The sequence below is a fragment of the Temnothorax americanus genome, unplaced genomic scaffold, assembly GCF_048541705.1.
Source record: "Temnothorax americanus isolate GAGA-0224 unplaced genomic scaffold, ASM4854170v1 Scaffold18, whole genome shotgun sequence".
Taxonomy (NCBI): domain Eukaryota; kingdom Metazoa; phylum Arthropoda; class Insecta; order Hymenoptera; family Formicidae; genus Temnothorax; species Temnothorax americanus.
In genome coordinates, this window is record NW_027509318.1 from 1083136 (window position 1) to 1100305 (window position 17170).

Here is a 17170-nt window from a genome sequence, read left to right on the forward strand (position 1 = left end):
GTACGTATGTACTAACGGAAATTATACAAGAAAAAGAAAACATGTATATGAACATATTTTATATGTATGTATAATTATATATATATTTATATAAGCTTTTATATCAAAACTTCTTTACCGAGACATCATATGCTCAGTAATCTCAAATCTCAATATCTTTTTCGCGTGTACTTACATATAAGCGAGTATCATAAGATTCCCAGCAATCTCAAGCTGCTTTTTCCTGAGATGGCGACATTTCTCAAACTATAACTCGCGGGAGTCGCGGGGACCTGCACGGGGTCGAGCGGACGCGGACGGTCGTCGCGTTACAATGGAATAAACCGAGAAATAGAGCCTGGGTACAATGCGTGACGTTGTTACGTCCTCGTAGATTACATACGCGGCGACCCCGAAGCTCGTCACCACCGCACCGGTGCGAAAGACAGAGGGGCGCCGACGAGGAGGGTGGCCGGCGCGCGGGTTTCGCGGAGCCTTGTCAATATTATCAGCGGACGTCGCGCGCGCGATATATGCAGCGGGGGGAAGGTGCGAGAGAGAAAAAGCCGTCGAACGGGAGCACAGCGGGACGATCGGGGTGATCGCGGTGGATGATTTCAAGTGGGGATACGCAGGCGCCGTGCACGATCGGACTCCCCCTCCCCCCTGTTACGTATCAACGTCGCCGGCGTCGTCGTCGCCGTCGCCACCGCCGCCACCGTCACCGAGAGAGAAAGAGAAAAAGAGTGAGACGTCGACCCGTCTCGCGCCTCGCGTCCTCCTCTCGCGTTTTCAGTTCTCCGACCGAACACACGACGGCGACTCGCCAAAAACCACGCGAGACTCGGATCGAACCGACGAGGGTATCGTGTCCGCGATATTGCGCTACGCCGTTATCGGGAAAACTCGAAAGGAGCCCACGAAGGAACGTGTCGAGAAAACACCTCGTGCGTATGCGTTACGACACAGCGACCCAGGGGTGAGGGAGGCTACGAGCACGCGGCGGAGCAACGGAGCAACGGAGCAACAGTGTTCGGCGACCTTCCTCTGGAGTGCGTCGGCCGGAGACAGTGCGGGGGGCGAACCGAGTGTCACCACCGACTGATCGAGGACCCCGAGAGGTCAGCGAGAGGGCATCGTATCTCCGCGATTCGGTCTACCGAGCCGCGAAAGGCGTGGTGAGCGCGTCGTTCGCGTGCGTTTATCTCATTGCGCGGTGATTGTACCAGCTATGCGAAACCACGCGAAGCGCGAGACTGATAGTGAAATGTAAATCGGAAGTATCAATAAGATAGCGTGACGATAAAATCGGGAACGGACGAAGGGGGTAGAGTGCACGGAGAGAAACGCAACTTCGTTCCGCGGATTATGCGTTGCCTGAAAACCTTGACCGATCTCTCGAGAGCGTTCTTCGCGGTAACGATCTGATCGTCATGCTCGTTCGTCGGTGACTCGTCGGGAAGCGCGGTCAGAGGATATTTTACAAGGCTCGATCTGGCTGCATGAACCGAGGGGTGTCCCGAGAGAAATCGCGACAACGGCGGTAGTCGGGCATGATCGCGGAGGATGAGGAAGAAGTACAAAAATAGCTGTCCCCGTGGTTGACCGGAGATGCACAGCTGACCAGCCACGTCGGAGAGGAAGAGAGAGAGAGAGAGAGAGAGAGAGAGAGAGAGAGAGAGAGAGAGAGAGAGAGAGAGAGAGAGAGAGTGCGTGTGTGAGGAAGAAAGGAAAAGAAAGAGTGAGACACAAGAGGAGAGGGAGTGAGTGCCGGACGTTCGATTAGCGCTGGCGAGCGCCGCGACTCGCGTCGGGACGCGAGCGGACGAGGAATCGATCCGATCGCGGCATTCCACGTAAACTCGACTGCAAACACACCACGTGCCTTTACCGTCGTAACCGTTGGACGCCTCTCATCCTGGGCCTTTTCCCCTTCGCACGGCTGTCGACTCGTCGAGCGAAATCGAGCCGTCCCGCACGACGAAGGTTTCTCGTTCGCGAGCACGAGCGATTGAACGACGACATCGGTGGAGAGATGTCCGAGCCATGCGCCTCTCCGAGATTACCGCATTCCGCGACCTCGGCTGCCGTGAAGCCTGACCTCGATCCCACGAGGTCGAACGAAGTTGGCGAATATTACGTAGGAGTGCCTGTGGTCAGAAACGTCAACTCCCTGAGGATCGAAGCCTCGAGGCTGTTGACCCGCATCGCGACGCCACCGCGTTGGTGTTGTTACCCGACCGTATTAGGGCGCTCGATCGCAAATTAAACGCGCGAAATAAATCGGCGGCGCGCGCGTCGAACGGCAATCGGAGCGATATGAGACGTTGCCGACGAGAGAGAGGACAAGTCGCTTCGAGGACGGACGCTGCCGGCGAGCGACCGAGGCATTGTCGTAGATTCTTTTAAATCAACGACGACACCGCGGAAAATCCGCGGGAGCTGCCCGATCGCCAGCCGCGTCCTGGAAGCCGTAGTCCAACGCCGGTCGATCCGTATATCCTCGCTATAAATAGGTGTTTCCTCGCGCCACCTGAGACAGACGCACGCACATCGGAAGTGACAACGCGTGCACGTGCTGGCATACGTATGCCGGCCGTTCGACAAGGTGGGACCGACCTTTCCCGCGTCTTTGGCTCGACGGCAGGAGGAATCGTCGCGACGCCCCGCGCCGACGATCTTGGACGTATATCTAGATAGACGAGAACTCCGGGTCCAAACGAACATCGGCGAGTAGGAGACACATCGAAGTCATTCGCGTGCGAACGCGCAGAAACGCAACCGCGCTCTCTGACAATCCATATACGGGATATCGATACCGCGAGAGAACGAGCGAGACCAAAAAAACGACTGCATCCCTCGGTATTCCTGTAGCGCGCGAATAGAAGCACCTGGACGACGACTCTCTCTCTCTCTCTCTCCTCTTCGCTTAGCCCTGCGTCGCCCTTTCGTATCTACCAAGAAGCAGACGGAGGAAGGAAGTAAACGGATGTACCGCTGATCCGCGCGTTGATCCGACCGCAGCAACGAATCTTTCCTTTTCCTCGCGAGTTAAGTCGCGTTACGTTACTCTATCTTATACGGCTGATCACTATGCTCAACTCGTGCTGTGCTTTTTTCTACCGTGCTCGTGCATTATACGCGAGTGTTTTCCTAGTGCTTTAGTGTTTACTGCGCGATTTATTAATTAAAAGAGATCGGGCCCGGTGCGCCCATCGCACGGTCGAACGCGGAAGTCTCGGCTGCCCAGGTACCTGGGAATCCTGTTCCTGAGATGCCTGTTAGACGGGGTCACGTGGCGCCCAGAACTACTATCATCGAAACCATCATCAGGAAGTTTGATACGCACGGTGAGTTAGTCGAGAGGAATAGAAATAACGAGGGCGAGAATAATCGACGGAAGAATTAATCGTCGTGTTTTTGAGGCTAAAATGGCTGCGTAAATAATCGTATTTGCGACAATTGCGTTTCACGTGACCAACTAGTTTGCGGGTGAATAAAACTATAATTCTACTGCGGCGCAAGGTAATCCGCGAATTGTTTTATGCGACAATGTCGATGTCATTGCGTATAGTATCATGTTAATTAGATAAATTATGATAATGACATTTCTGTTTGCATGCCGATTAATTCAGCAGTTTTACTGACTGCGCCACGTGGTGATGGTTAACCTGACAAAGCAGCTGAAGTTATTAATGAACTACTAGGTAACTAGAGTGAACAGAAAATGTTTTATTTGATTATCATTCATAATACATCGACGTTTTATTGTCGTGCTGCGTTAGTATTCAAGATCGTACTGCAATATCTAAACTAGGAATTAATATGAATATATATTTTATATAAATTTGAAAAAATTCGGTATATTCTTGTATAGGTCAACAAGTGACGCGATCATTTACGTGTACACGCTCGGTTTGCTCCGTTTCGTTATCCGCGATCGGTTTACTTCGAAGGTCAAGACTAAAAATATATGCTCACTCATCTCCTCTGAGAGACATGGAAAACGTAATCGATGTACTAGGGAATATTGAGGCTGCGATATGCGGAACGTGCAGGCATTGAGAGAGCCCGAGGTTCATTTTCAATATTATATGTAAAACATCCATTCCGACTGTGGTGCAGAGTGGGTATGGAAGGGATCGGTTAAATGGAGGAAAGGGGTAGCTCTCTATGTCACAATATGAGACAATGCACGTCACTGGCAATATCACTCCAGAAATGCTTCGAGTCCTTGCGAGAGGAGAAACGGGGCGCGGAGAAGGCTCGAATTGATTGCGAAAAGGAAGACAGATAGAGAGGAGAAGGCACACTGACGATTTCTTTTGCATTGTCGCGATTTACTGACAAGAATTCCCCTTGACGGGATTGCTTGTTTAGATAAAAATTTTGTGCATCTTACTACGCTATAAAGGAGCATACTTTGTATCATGAAGTGAAAGGTATATTTCATGTTTATATACCGATAGCAAAAAGAAAGAAATACGAGTGGCTATTTTTATTTATATAAAAATTATAAACAAAATTTTTTAAGTATGTTAGCGGTATACGATATCAGTATTTTATAATTTATGTGAATAATTATATTTACTCATATAATATCTACTTATATAGAATACTACATTGTAGTTCAAGGTTAACTGATTGAATTAGGTGGTAAGAAAATTATTTCATATTTATGGTACGACATTATCGTATGACTGACGAAAACGCGATACATGACACAATGAAATTCATTGCCACAACGAGATGCTAATGTATGCATTCGCGCGTTGATATCGAATTCTTTTGAATTTGCAAAGAAATTTGCGTTCCCAGTTAACATGGAATATTGCAAATATACGCCAAAAAAGCAACTTAAAAAAAATTGTTTTTACGCGTTTTAATACTCTATAAATATTACACGTTTTGTTTTATATATAATATTACATTTTTTAACCAATATGTCTTGATTATACTACTGCAAGATGTACAAGCAGCAGTTTAAATACGATTCTGCAGATTATATCCTCTTACTCTAGCTCTCGCTCTCTCTTTCTCTCTTTTTCCTCGGGGACCAACTGGAATTAAATCCTTCAGAAACACTGCAGAATTCTTTGAATAGAGGATTATAGTTTACACCGAAGGCTGTGTACTGCTTTTACTTCTACCTCTGTATTTCTTATTTTTTGTCTACATAATTCAGTCTCTGAGAAAAATAGAGAAATAAATATATCAAATTATATAAATACGTAAATTTAGATAATATGTATTTTAAACGAGCAATCTTTAAGAAAATTCCTTATTACTTATTTTTTTAATTATTACAAATGGACCTGTAACGAATCGTGTTTATCAACATGGGGAAAATTCCCCAAAATTAAATACTGCAAATACTACACCGACCACGATAGAGTTAAAAGGATATAGTAATGTAATTAGATAATCTCAGACTACAAGCATTTCCGTTTATTTCCGCGACAAGATTTTTCTGTTACGGCCAAAAATTGCAAATCTACTCGTGAAATTGCTCTCACCACAGATTGGAGAAAAATTCTCGGTGCAGTGCTTAATTTAATAAACGACGCTTGTAATAATTAACGTCGCGGCAATTAAAGCGAATGAAATTAGTCTCTAGTTTAATCGTTAAATGAATGACCGTAATTCAATAAGATTATATGTTTAACGGAGGTGTCAAGTTTACTGGCACACGATAGAAAAGTCAGGCTCGTAATGTGATTGGATAACGATTCCACGTATTGGATTTCTGTCGGTTCAACAACTTTTGCAGGATCGCGACGGCCGATTTCTTCGCGGCAAGACCAACTTTATCCTCAATGCTCACATTCTTTTTCTAATACAACATATTAAGCTTTTTTCACACTACACTACAAATTATATTTTTATCTTATTGCAAATCGAGAGTTAGACGTGATACGATTAATTATCGCAATAATTCAGTCGAAACGTTAACTGGCAAATTTTTGCTAAGAAAAGATCGGTTTCCATATGCTTTCGCGTGCAAAATATTACGGAAATGGTTTGAGAAATTGACGTTTATCGTGGCAGTATGTCTCATACAATTCTTCGATCTCTTATATTCTTCGGAAAGCACTTTGTGTCAACGCGCCGATAACATCCGATGAGTCTTCGAGCTCATTCATTTTTCAGCCTTTTTCATGCGATTCGCCGACATTCGTGGGAAAAGTTCGCGCGACAAAATCACGCTTGACAAGTTCACCTGCGGTAAGCGCGAGGAAGGATGCGTGGTAATAGGCATTAACGCGATAACTTCTCTCCAGGGGGAAGACCTTCGTGCGCCAATTTATGTAATAAAAAATATGTATGTGTGCCAGTCAAGCCGTGGCTTCTAATCTGACGTCTCCTCTACAGCAACGAATGTCCGTCCCCCCGGCGCGTTTACCCTTTTCTTTTTCTTTTCTACCTCTCTCGCCGCGTACCACCGCCACGACCTAACGACCCTTACGACAGATCGCTCCACGTGTACTCGATATTCTTCACCTGTCCTCTTGAACGGTAATCGAATACGACGTCGCCAAACCGATCCATCTCCCGCCGCGATGGGTCATATCGTAATGCTACATCGCAAAAAATTGAACAATATGAAGGATACATATTAGGAAAATCAACGTGAACTTTTGCCAGTTGTTGACAGATTCTTTTTCTCTCGCATCAATCTAATCGGTTGATCTTCAAAACGGCCCAACTTGGATCTGTGCTGCCTTTCATCTTACATTCCGTACCGAAATGTATATATTTGACACCTTTTTCTTACAATAATAGGATTTTCTACGAACTCCTGTAATTTGTGAAAGTTGAAGATGGAACTGTATTTCTGTAACCTTTATATGTTGAAAAAGGCATCACACTTCACTGATGTAAATGTCTCGACATTGATATGAAAGTCTAACCCGTTTTATTACTGCTAACTACGCGCTATCTTTCATATACAAGGAACGGTTAAAATCGAGAAAAACAAGATAGATGATTATTAAGCGTTTTTAAAATATATAATATCGTTAACATTTATTATTAACAAAATACAAGATATAATGTTTATCGATGTCGTACTTCACGTTCGCGATATCAAATGATATTAAATTGCGATTTTCTCAGGAACCATCTAAATTATAAAATCGATAAAATATTACTTGCAAATGGCAATTAAATTACGGTATCATAGAATGTCGTGTCTATCGCTCGGTGGATACCGATCGCGTTCGAATGCTATGCGTGTCAAGGACACGCTAGGTTCGTTCCGGCAAATATCCCGGAACGCATGCAGGACAAACGGAAGGGAATAGAAAACGAAACCGATAACGCGTGTGATACCGGGAACCTGGCACGAGTTTCTCTTTTCGTGTACGAAGCTATTAAAAGTCGACAATTGTGACTGCGGCGCTTAGAGTTCTCTTTCCGTTTTGCCGATAGTGAGCTTCACCGCTATTCTTTATCACGAAGTCACTTAATCTCGCGGAACAATAAATGGCAATCTGTCATTCTGATTCGTCGACAGAGGCAATAGACACGCTGTCACTCACGAGAATTGCGTTCACGTGTTCATGGTCAATTCGAGCGGTACGTGATTTATTTCAATACTGTGCGTTGTGCGAATACATTAAGACATATAGATATGTATAATATATTAGCGAAAGTTTATCAAGAATTATATTATTTGTTAAGTGGTTTACTCGGCTTTAACGAATTTGAATTGATGATAACTTATCTTTCCTTATAGATAATAATATATTATAAACGTAAACGAAAATTAGATTTTACAGTTGGTTGTTCAAAGGATAGAATAATTGACTTTAAGTGAGATTCTTTATTTAGACACTTGAAAGTCCTCTGATATTTACACGAGTGTGAATGCTTGAAAAATTATCGTTACGACAGCAGATCAATCAGCCATTCATTTACGCTTCATCGTTTTAAATCCCTTTAAACTCTTCAACATTTCGCCTCTCACGACACTTTTACACATCAGATGATTACGCTGCACAACGTACGACTCGAAAATTTCTATTAGTTTTGATATTTATTTGACATGATCGGAAACTTCGAGGACATTTATCCACTTCTTCGCGTAATATGAAAATTGTGACAAACCTCTCGCAATTTGTTGTGTAACACATAAATGATTGCTGACGTCGTGACATCTAAGTGATAAAAAAGTATATGAAATTAGTGTGCCTAAAATTATGTAACGTATACTGTATATAGCGTTAATATTTTCGGCAATTTATATTTAGAGCATTTCTTACGTAATGCATATATGTAATCGCTCATTTTTCTGTACTACTTGTTTTTCGTTACTACTTGCTGTTACAATGGGCATTTGTCTATTTTTTATCTTCGACGACTACAAACAGATTATTGTACCACGTGTCGCAAAAGACAGCGGGCTGATTCATCGGAATGAGTGGATCAGGGTCGATTAGAAATCGCGAGACCTCGACAGTCCGACGACTGACCCACTTTTGCATTATGTATCTTAAAAATCACTATACGTGCAAGAAGACAACAGCTACGTCACTAAACATACGGAGAGATAGATTTCTACTAGTGACAATGACTTCGGCGCCGCGAGTTGGCGGAAATCACGATGAATCGTCGATGAATTCACACGATCTCGTTCACGTCCGTCGCTCGCGTGACGCGACCTAGGTATACGTACACGATGCATGCGCACGCGTTCACACCCGCGGGTGTAAATTCGTTCACAAAATTTTGGACATCCGCCAGGATGGATATTTAAAATTCTCCACGGTCCTCAAGCATCCGCCAGATTCTTTTTTCTGCAGATAGCGGTGGTTCGCGACGACAAACCTTCCGTGAGTTATATTGCGACGGCTATATTTGTGAGTTAAAAACTGATAGGATATATTCCAACAAGAGTCCACTAGCGATTGTTTGCTAAAAAATTCCACATCATTCTTCATTTAGTTCTCTATGTTAAACAAATTTGTTTATTTGTTAATTTGTTCATATTTAATTTGTTCTCAATCTAACGATCTAACTTGACATTAATAATCAAGTACTAAATCGAAAAGTACACCGATTCACGATTTCGGAATCAAGGTTGGCAAAAAATAGTTAAATGATCAAACAGCCAATGATCGTCGAACATACGCGGACCGCAAGTTGACGTCGCGGCGCCAAACGTCGCATTTTTATGGAAAGTATCTTCCAGCGAGAAAAATAAAAGTTATCATCTTACGGGCTGTAAATTGCAAAAATATTATGTCATCATGTGGACCTATTTTTAATCTTGGTTAAAGTACTTGTGCGGGATTGTTTCGTCCACGTGACAATCATACGTTCGTCGCTTCTCGACGACAGACTTTGAACAACAGATAAATCGCCGTCGAAATGGTCCGGATATTTTCGCAAGTGAGACTTTTTCTACTCTAGCAAAATAAGTTCGCGTGGACTCACGGACGGCACGCGAGTATTAAAGAATAAAGTTCAGTCAAACACGTCAATTTCCTAGTCTTCAAATACACGTCCGCACGTCAAATCGTTTACTCTGAGTTTGAGAAAAATTCGGAGCGTATAATAGCGAAGGATATTTCTGCATTAAAAATAAACTTGAAGGAAAGTGAGAACTTTCAGATTTGTTAAGTGTTAAAAAGATGTTTCACTAAGATAGTATCCGAAATATTTGCTTTGCATTGCAAAATATGCTCTTTGCGATCCGTACTATTATCATCGTCTTATGGCATAATTAACTGATGTTTAATTTGGCACTTGATATGCTCGAGATTTTGTCCCAAAATTTTTGTCGTGTTCTCAAGTGCCACGCGCAAAGAGTCAACCAAAAATATGTCTGGCAGACGGCGCAACAAATATTAGATCGTTGGACCTGTGCTGATAATTTTTATATTTCTCTTATGCACCGTCTCGCTGCCACCAGATGGATCGGTAGTTTATTTTACTCGATCGTACGAAAGGCTTGGAAGAGATCATTAATTTCGGTATGTTTCCCTTCGCCAGCAGGTTCCAACAGCTTTGAAGATTGCGTTAGTGCAGGACGAATGCGCCTGCAGCGTCCAGCAGCGTAGCAATAATTACATTTCACGCAATTTCCTTTGTAAAAGTTAAAAATCGCGATGTTTATTCTTTAATGCATATTATTATTTATCTTGAAAGATCGTCATTTGAGACATATAATCGTTATATATCAAGTATTTCATCAAAATTGAAAAAATTATTATTCGTCGCTGATGCCGATAAAACTTTATACGTACTTATGTGAAAGGAATGTCGAATATATGAAATTTTTATTTACAAAGGAATTTTGGAAACGACATCCATATTTCATTCGTACACCTCAGAAATACGTGCAAAGATTTCCGATTTATCTCGTAAATCAGTTTGCGTACGCTGCTGCGCTTACCAGAAACGCTGCGATTCGTCTTCACGAGCAGCTTTGATGTCATCGAATCATCTTTGACGAATTCTAATTATCGCACTCTTCTCGATTCGCTCGCAATTTCGAATTCGCATGTAATATTCAAGATTGCACGGTCAGGTTTATTATTTCACGCACCATGATTTCCTTCGACTCACTTTGTACGAGCCCAGACCTTGGATTGCACTTTGGCAATCGCTAATAAAAATTATCGTTTCACGCGAGACGCGAGACGCATCTGCGTTTTTTATCAGAAACGCCAAACGGCCTGCCGGCTTATTTTCCTTCGACGAAAGTCGGCGGTTTAATATCGAGTTATCGTTATGTCTCGATGGTATTCGCGATTCTCCGCGCCGCGGGATCAAAATAAACCGGTTTCCACGTAAAACGAAATCACACATTCGATACAAATCTTGAATCGATTTCATGCACATGCCTGTGAAATATTGACGATAAAGGCGCCAATTTTCGGCGTTAAAATACGGTGATTGACGCACCACCGTTGTTTACAACGAAATCGTTACAATTTTACTGGGCAGAAACGCAAGCATAAACATACACTGCAGCATTGATACCTATTCCCTTCGTTAGGCTTCATGATAATTTTATATTTCTTGCCTAATGACGTAAACGCCCAAAATATTCCAATGCCCGAGTTACATCTCGCGGATCTTAAAGTTGTCGTTCTTTCGCAGAACTTCTATTTTCTTCTGTACCACACGAGCATATAACGCAAAATGCGTTCTTGGCACCGTATGCGAACTGCATTCTTCGTCGATGTCTCTCGTTGAACAAAACAATTTGACAACGATGAGTAATGTCGTGTAAGAAAAATGAATGACAAACAATTGAAAGCATCCATCGACCTTTTGTTCGATTTTTTAAACTTTGCGATTGTAGCTTTAGAAATTACTTATTTTCATAGTTTTAGTTTTACTTTATCAGTAGAACTAACAATATCTTTCTAGTTAATTCAAATTTTTTAAATTTGAACTTGAATTAGAGCTTGAATTTAAGCAAAAAATAAATAAAATTATTTTATTATATTTGTTATAGTTGCTCTAAACTGCTCTTAATTTGTTAGAATCTTCTTTAATCGCTAATTACATAAAAGAACAATCAACTTTAAGTTAACTAAAGAATCCATTACTAAAAATTTAATGCGATGAAAGATATATATAATGCATAAGTCGTTCCTGATTAAGTTAGCGATTCAAATAGACAAGGACTCGAGCGGTCAGTATGTCGAAAGAGTGCCGTCTATGAAGCAGCTCTTGCATCTAAGTGACATCCTTGGCAAAGGGCCACAATAGCCCTGTCGTCGATGCGAAGAGTCGGCGAATTCTATTTCTAATCTACAGCCGATAAACTTGCCACGATGGACCACATAAAAAGATGTTTTACGCCTAGGTGGTCCCCGTTTATGTTACTACTTTTGTATTTCTTCATCGCTCGTTTTTGCTCTGGAATTTCTCTTTAAAATCGAGTCATTCAAAGACGATTCTCGCAAGAATGTTCACGGGATTATCGCGAGGGTTTCACTACGCCGTGGATTTTCCTCGCAACCCTTTATATAGGCGAGAAACCCCGGTAAAAATCGAAGGAAAGATATTGTCATTTCAGTTGGAGATAGAATTGCAGTTGCGTGCTCGGAAAAACTAAACGGAGAAACGATACACTAGTGTATCGCATTAATGATAACGTGAAGCTCCGATTACATTTGTAATAGCGAGAACGTAATTTATTCTCGCAAAGTGCTCTTCTAGTTATATCCACGCATATTTGAAAGTGGCTGTCGTCTGTATACCCGGTATTATACGTGTCGAAATATATATGCGCGAATGATAATAAGAAAGACACGATATACTCAACGAAATAAAGCGGATTGCTGCATTCAGATTTTTTTGGAACAAGCCTTGTTAAACTTTACCATATTATCTTGTTTTTTAACATTTTTTTCGCTAACTTAATTCGCGAATGTAAATTATAAAACTAAAAGAAAGAAGTATAACACGATAGGAGTTATATAATAAGGAATTATTTTTATTTGTTTTCATCACAAAGGCATAAAAAATGAAAACTACTAGTACAATAAGATAATATCTTAAAACTTAAAAGTTCAGATATCTTTTTTGATAAAATGCCAATTTATGGTCACCTCTGCATGCAGTTATGTAGGTAAAAAAATACGAGTGATCAATCTCGCTTACATGACAGCGCGCGCGCGAACAATGCTTCTCCGTTAGTTGCAATGCGGATGAAGCGCGGGAAATAGTATTAATCACGATTAAAATGCTGCTCGTGTCTCTTGAAATCACGTTCCTGAGCAACGTTTCTCTCGACAGTCATAAACTTTTTATCCAAATTATTCGGCGGGGACTATTCAGCCGCACCTGACACTCTCGTTTTAAACTGATCGAGAAAATGAGAAATAGTACTGTTATAAAATTATTCAACATAAAATTAGAGATATATTATACATTGTCGGTGATCATGTTTGCGTAAAATTGAATATAACACAATATACGTAGAGGATATCGTGACAATATTAAAAATCAATTTGTCTAAATAGACGTTAACTATTAAGAGGTGTTAACAATGTATGATTCACAAGGAATTTCTTGAGTAGCATGAAATCAAAACTACACGTCGAGTAGCATTTTGATGTAACGTAATACCGTGTCGTATCTCTCAAGCATCGACTAAGAGAGCCTAGTCACGCAACATTCAAAATGGTCGCATTTCAAACGCGCTTTGTAATATTAATTAACCTTATCGTACGCTATACTGCGATCGTTTCTATGGAAGAACCGGACAATCGACGTGAAAGAGAAACGCGACGACAGCGTGTAATAATTAATCCGTTTGGATATCTTTAATCGCAAACGACCTAGCGAAAACTGCAGCCTTGCAATCGATAAATCGCGTCTGTCGTTAGAAAGTATATCATATTTCTAATTGATTATTAATACTTGATAAGATATTCTATTAAGTTCGCCTTTCCACGTGATGAACATTGCAAGATAAAAGATAAACGAGAGATTCATATAACGAATTTTAATTCTATATTACACGTACCGTGCGATCCTCTCTAAAGTTATTTCATTATTATGAACATATTTTATTAAATGCTATTTCCCCTTGCGATGTACCATGCCTTTTTGGATAATGGAAAATATTACTGTAATGGTACTGTGTGTGTTCTAATGTCGTGACGATATAATGGAAGCTTTCTTAATTAGTATTAAAAATTTAACTGCTTTCGCAGTAATTAATTACTTGGTGTTAACAGCCGCATATCTCCCATGTATATTCGACATTGTTGAAGTAAAAAAAAAGTAGTAAAAGTGTAGAGTTTGACTTTTTGGCTAATTCAATAAGACATAATCCGTAGTCGCAAACCACAATACTGCGAAGGAAGTCATTGCAGTCACGCTGTCACGCAACGCGCAAAGTGACCGTTATTCCAAGCACAAAGCATCGTTGATTAACCTTATGCTGCTCACACCACGCGCGCGTTCCGTTGTATTTTCAATTTCAACTTCATTAAACCCGATTGTCCTTCCCAGAATGCTCAGGTACGTAACGCGGTGGAATACGAGGGCACACCGGTCGCGGTTGGCGCGGCGACGCCTGTGGCATGCAAAGCAGTTCGACGCTCGGCACGACTGACATTTCTGCCGCGGATTCTGGTGCGCCGTAACGCTCAGAACTTGAGATGCACTTGAAAGTGGTCGCGTGTATTAATATCCCGATATCGCGCCCTAAGCTCGCCGAGATATTCCGAAATATCCGTAAACGCGGTTACATCAATCCGCGAAACAATGCCTGTAAATTAATTCACGAAAGAGACACGCGTTTGCGATACTTGCGGATGATTCCGCGGAACACGCAAGAAATTTCCGCGTGATACAAAAATATGTTTGTCTCGTTAAAAATAGAATTCGCTGAAAGAATTTTGCATCGGGCTTGTGTGTACCTGTGAGTCATTATTTCTCGCGTTCGTAGCTCGACCGTCCTGAAAGCGCCTTTCTATATCTAGGACGTTACCATTCATTCTCGTCTCGTTTTAATTAATCTTTCTATTCCCATCCCTTTCAATTAGGACTTATAAGAATTTCTTTTCGTTAGCGAGCTTCACATTAGGAAAGAAATTGATAAAGAAAAATATATATAATTTTTCAACATGCAAGAAAGAAATTTAGAGTCTGAAGGACTTATACTTTAAGATCACAATCTTTCTTTATTCGAACTTCTATCCGTATAATCTACGCGATTTCTCGCATTATTGACCAACGAAGCCCGAGAGTCTTGAAAGCGTTTCTACATGGATCGTCATTTGCAAAGCTTCGCATAACTGCTTGAATGAGTCACATGCATTCGATATAAATTCTCAGAATGACTGCGACGTCGGCGTCAGCCTCGGCGTCGGCGTCGGCGTCGGTTGCGGCTGCGACGTCGCCAGTTGACGCGTTTCGCCCTCCGAGGAAGGGTTGAGAGATGCGACTGTCTTTAACCACCCTCGGCTGGTGTTGAACATCAAGTCAACGTCAATTCGCGTCTTTTTCGACGAAACACGTAGCAGAGCAGGCGACCCGCGCCGTCTCGAAAAGCCGACGCCTTACGGCCCAGCACAGTTGCGCGGTAGACGGCCTTAATGGCTGCGGCACGAGAATATTTTATGGTGTGCACTTTAAGACTGTCGCCGGATTTAGGACGAAGGTCATCGCGCGGACGCTCTTTGAGCGGATCCGGCGATTTCGCCATCCGCACCGTCCGTTGCCATGACGATCGATCTCCGTCGATCGTGAATCTTCGACAAGTGTCTAGATTCTATCGCTGAATTTATATTGTGTTATGATGCGAGCAGCGAGAAATAACGCGTAAATTTTTCGTACGATAGATTTATTATTCACGTTCAATAGAACGGACTCCAAATAAGAGAAGTTATACTTGTCAGAAAGATGCGAAGTAGCGAAATACGTTTCTCATAATAGTTGGTTGCATATAACTGTAGCAGCTATATATATATATATATACATATGTATATAGGCAGAATAGTCATTTGCGTTAATTTGCACCGAGCGCGAGCGATAAATATAAATGCCAGGGCGCTCCCGGATTATTGTTAACGAGAGAAGCGTCCATCTTGTATAGACTTACGGCGAATCTGTTAAATTTAGATACCCCGAGAATACACTACGTATTTTAATGAGCTATTGAAGTCTCGGTAGATTTAACGAAGCTACGTGACCATCACTATTATTAGGAATGAAATACTTCATATCTAATTTCACTTACAAGTCAAATCAAAAGAGTCCACTTCGAGTCCATCATTGTCCGTCGAGAATGATGAAGCGTACTTCGCAGAAAGATCGTTTGTTTAACGGTATCTCTGACATCTGTTGCAGATCGAAGCTTTTTAGTGGCGAACGCGCAGCAGGGACTATGCCACATTATCTATTGCTCGGACGGTTTCTGCCGGCTGACGGGTTTCTCAAGGGCCGAAGTGATGCAGCGACCGGCGGTCTGCGACTTCCTCCATGGACCAATGACATCACTGCACGCGGTTGCGGCCCTGCGAGATGCCCTTGCCGCTGGCGTCGAAAAGCACTTCGAGATCCTTTACTACAGGAAGGACGGTGAGTATTATCTTGCTCGATAATAGATTTTTTGTCCGATAACAATTCATCGCTATGCGCCAAATAATAACGACGGACATCTCATAGCTACAGTAATATGAAATCTTAAGTATTATATGTATTAGCGCAAATAAAACAGAGTACAGTCAATATATGCGTAAAGTTTTACGATATATTGTATGAAAAACATAAAATAAGCAATATAATCTATTATGTAACATAAAATTGCCTACAATTTAGATACGTGTTATACGTACGATACGAGGTCAAAATGATATTGTCCTTGTACGTGTCTACACGTATGTAGAAAAAGACGGACGAGCAGTGAGCGTCATTCCAAACTAAAACTTAGTTTTACAGAAAAAATAAATCGTTTCTGTGAAACGAAACTATGAATATTCTCAATTTGTTGTCGTTTTAAGAAAACTTTTAACAACGCAGGAAACATTTTTCCCGTCTACCGAATAACATCGCGCGAACATCTTGCCATTTCCGTCGTAACAGCCGAGATAAACATCTGCACGAAATGTCGCGCTAACTTTACGGTTATTGCTGGCGGAAATAAATCAATATAACGCGTTGTCGCACCTAAAGATTTATCGGTCGCTATATAGCAAGAAAGTCGCAAACCTAGTACGCATCTTTCATCCCGCCATCTTCCGTCCTGAATCCTTCTTCTAAAATAGATATTAGAGATTTATACAGGAGATAAAGATAAAATTGAATTAAGCGCAAATCGCAAGTTTGATAAAACAATAATATATTTCTTTATTTCTAGATTGATATAAGTCTTTATGCGAGTCTCCCAAAATGCTGCAGTTCTTAATTTTATATCAATTGTTCAGTTACATCAAATCGAAGTGATTTGTCCCTTGCAGTAAATTAGCGACCAAGTTTTTTGAGATGCAAGATCAATGTGTAACAAGAGTCCCTATTTGGAGCAAGAAGATTGAATTTGTTCGCTGTGACCAGTGGTTACTTATTCTCGAACTCGATTTTGCCGTAGCGTCTGACCTTAGCCGCGGTGAAATCAATAGTCACCACTGTATAATTTATCATAGTCATAGTGCAGAACCTCCCACCTGGGTGGCTTCATGTAGGTTTAATAGTTAGTTTAACTCTCCCCGGGTTTGAA

The 17170-nt window shown here is 41.7% G+C and overlaps 1 protein-coding gene across 11 annotated transcripts in view; it reads left to right on the forward strand.

Annotated features, from left to right (window-relative positions):
- The first annotated feature begins 726 nt into the window (after positions 1–726).
- Positions 727–17170, forward strand: part of Sei (potassium voltage-gated channel seizure) — a 95615-nt gene continuing 79171 nt past the window's right edge. For 7 of the 11 annotated variants that reach the window (XM_077404072.1, XM_077404074.1, XM_077404080.1 and 4 more), the window contains exons 1-2: positions 728–3329; positions 15805–16035. In XM_077404072.1, the coding sequence (XP_077260198.1) occupies positions 3254–3329; positions 15805–16035 (307 nt within the window). In that variant the 5' untranslated portion in view covers positions 728–3253. Of the gene's footprint in view, positions 3330–15804; positions 16036–17170 lie in introns of all 11 variants that reach the window. The other 4 variants (XM_077404070.1, XM_077404078.1, XM_077404071.1 and 1 more) reach the window with 2 other exon arrangements.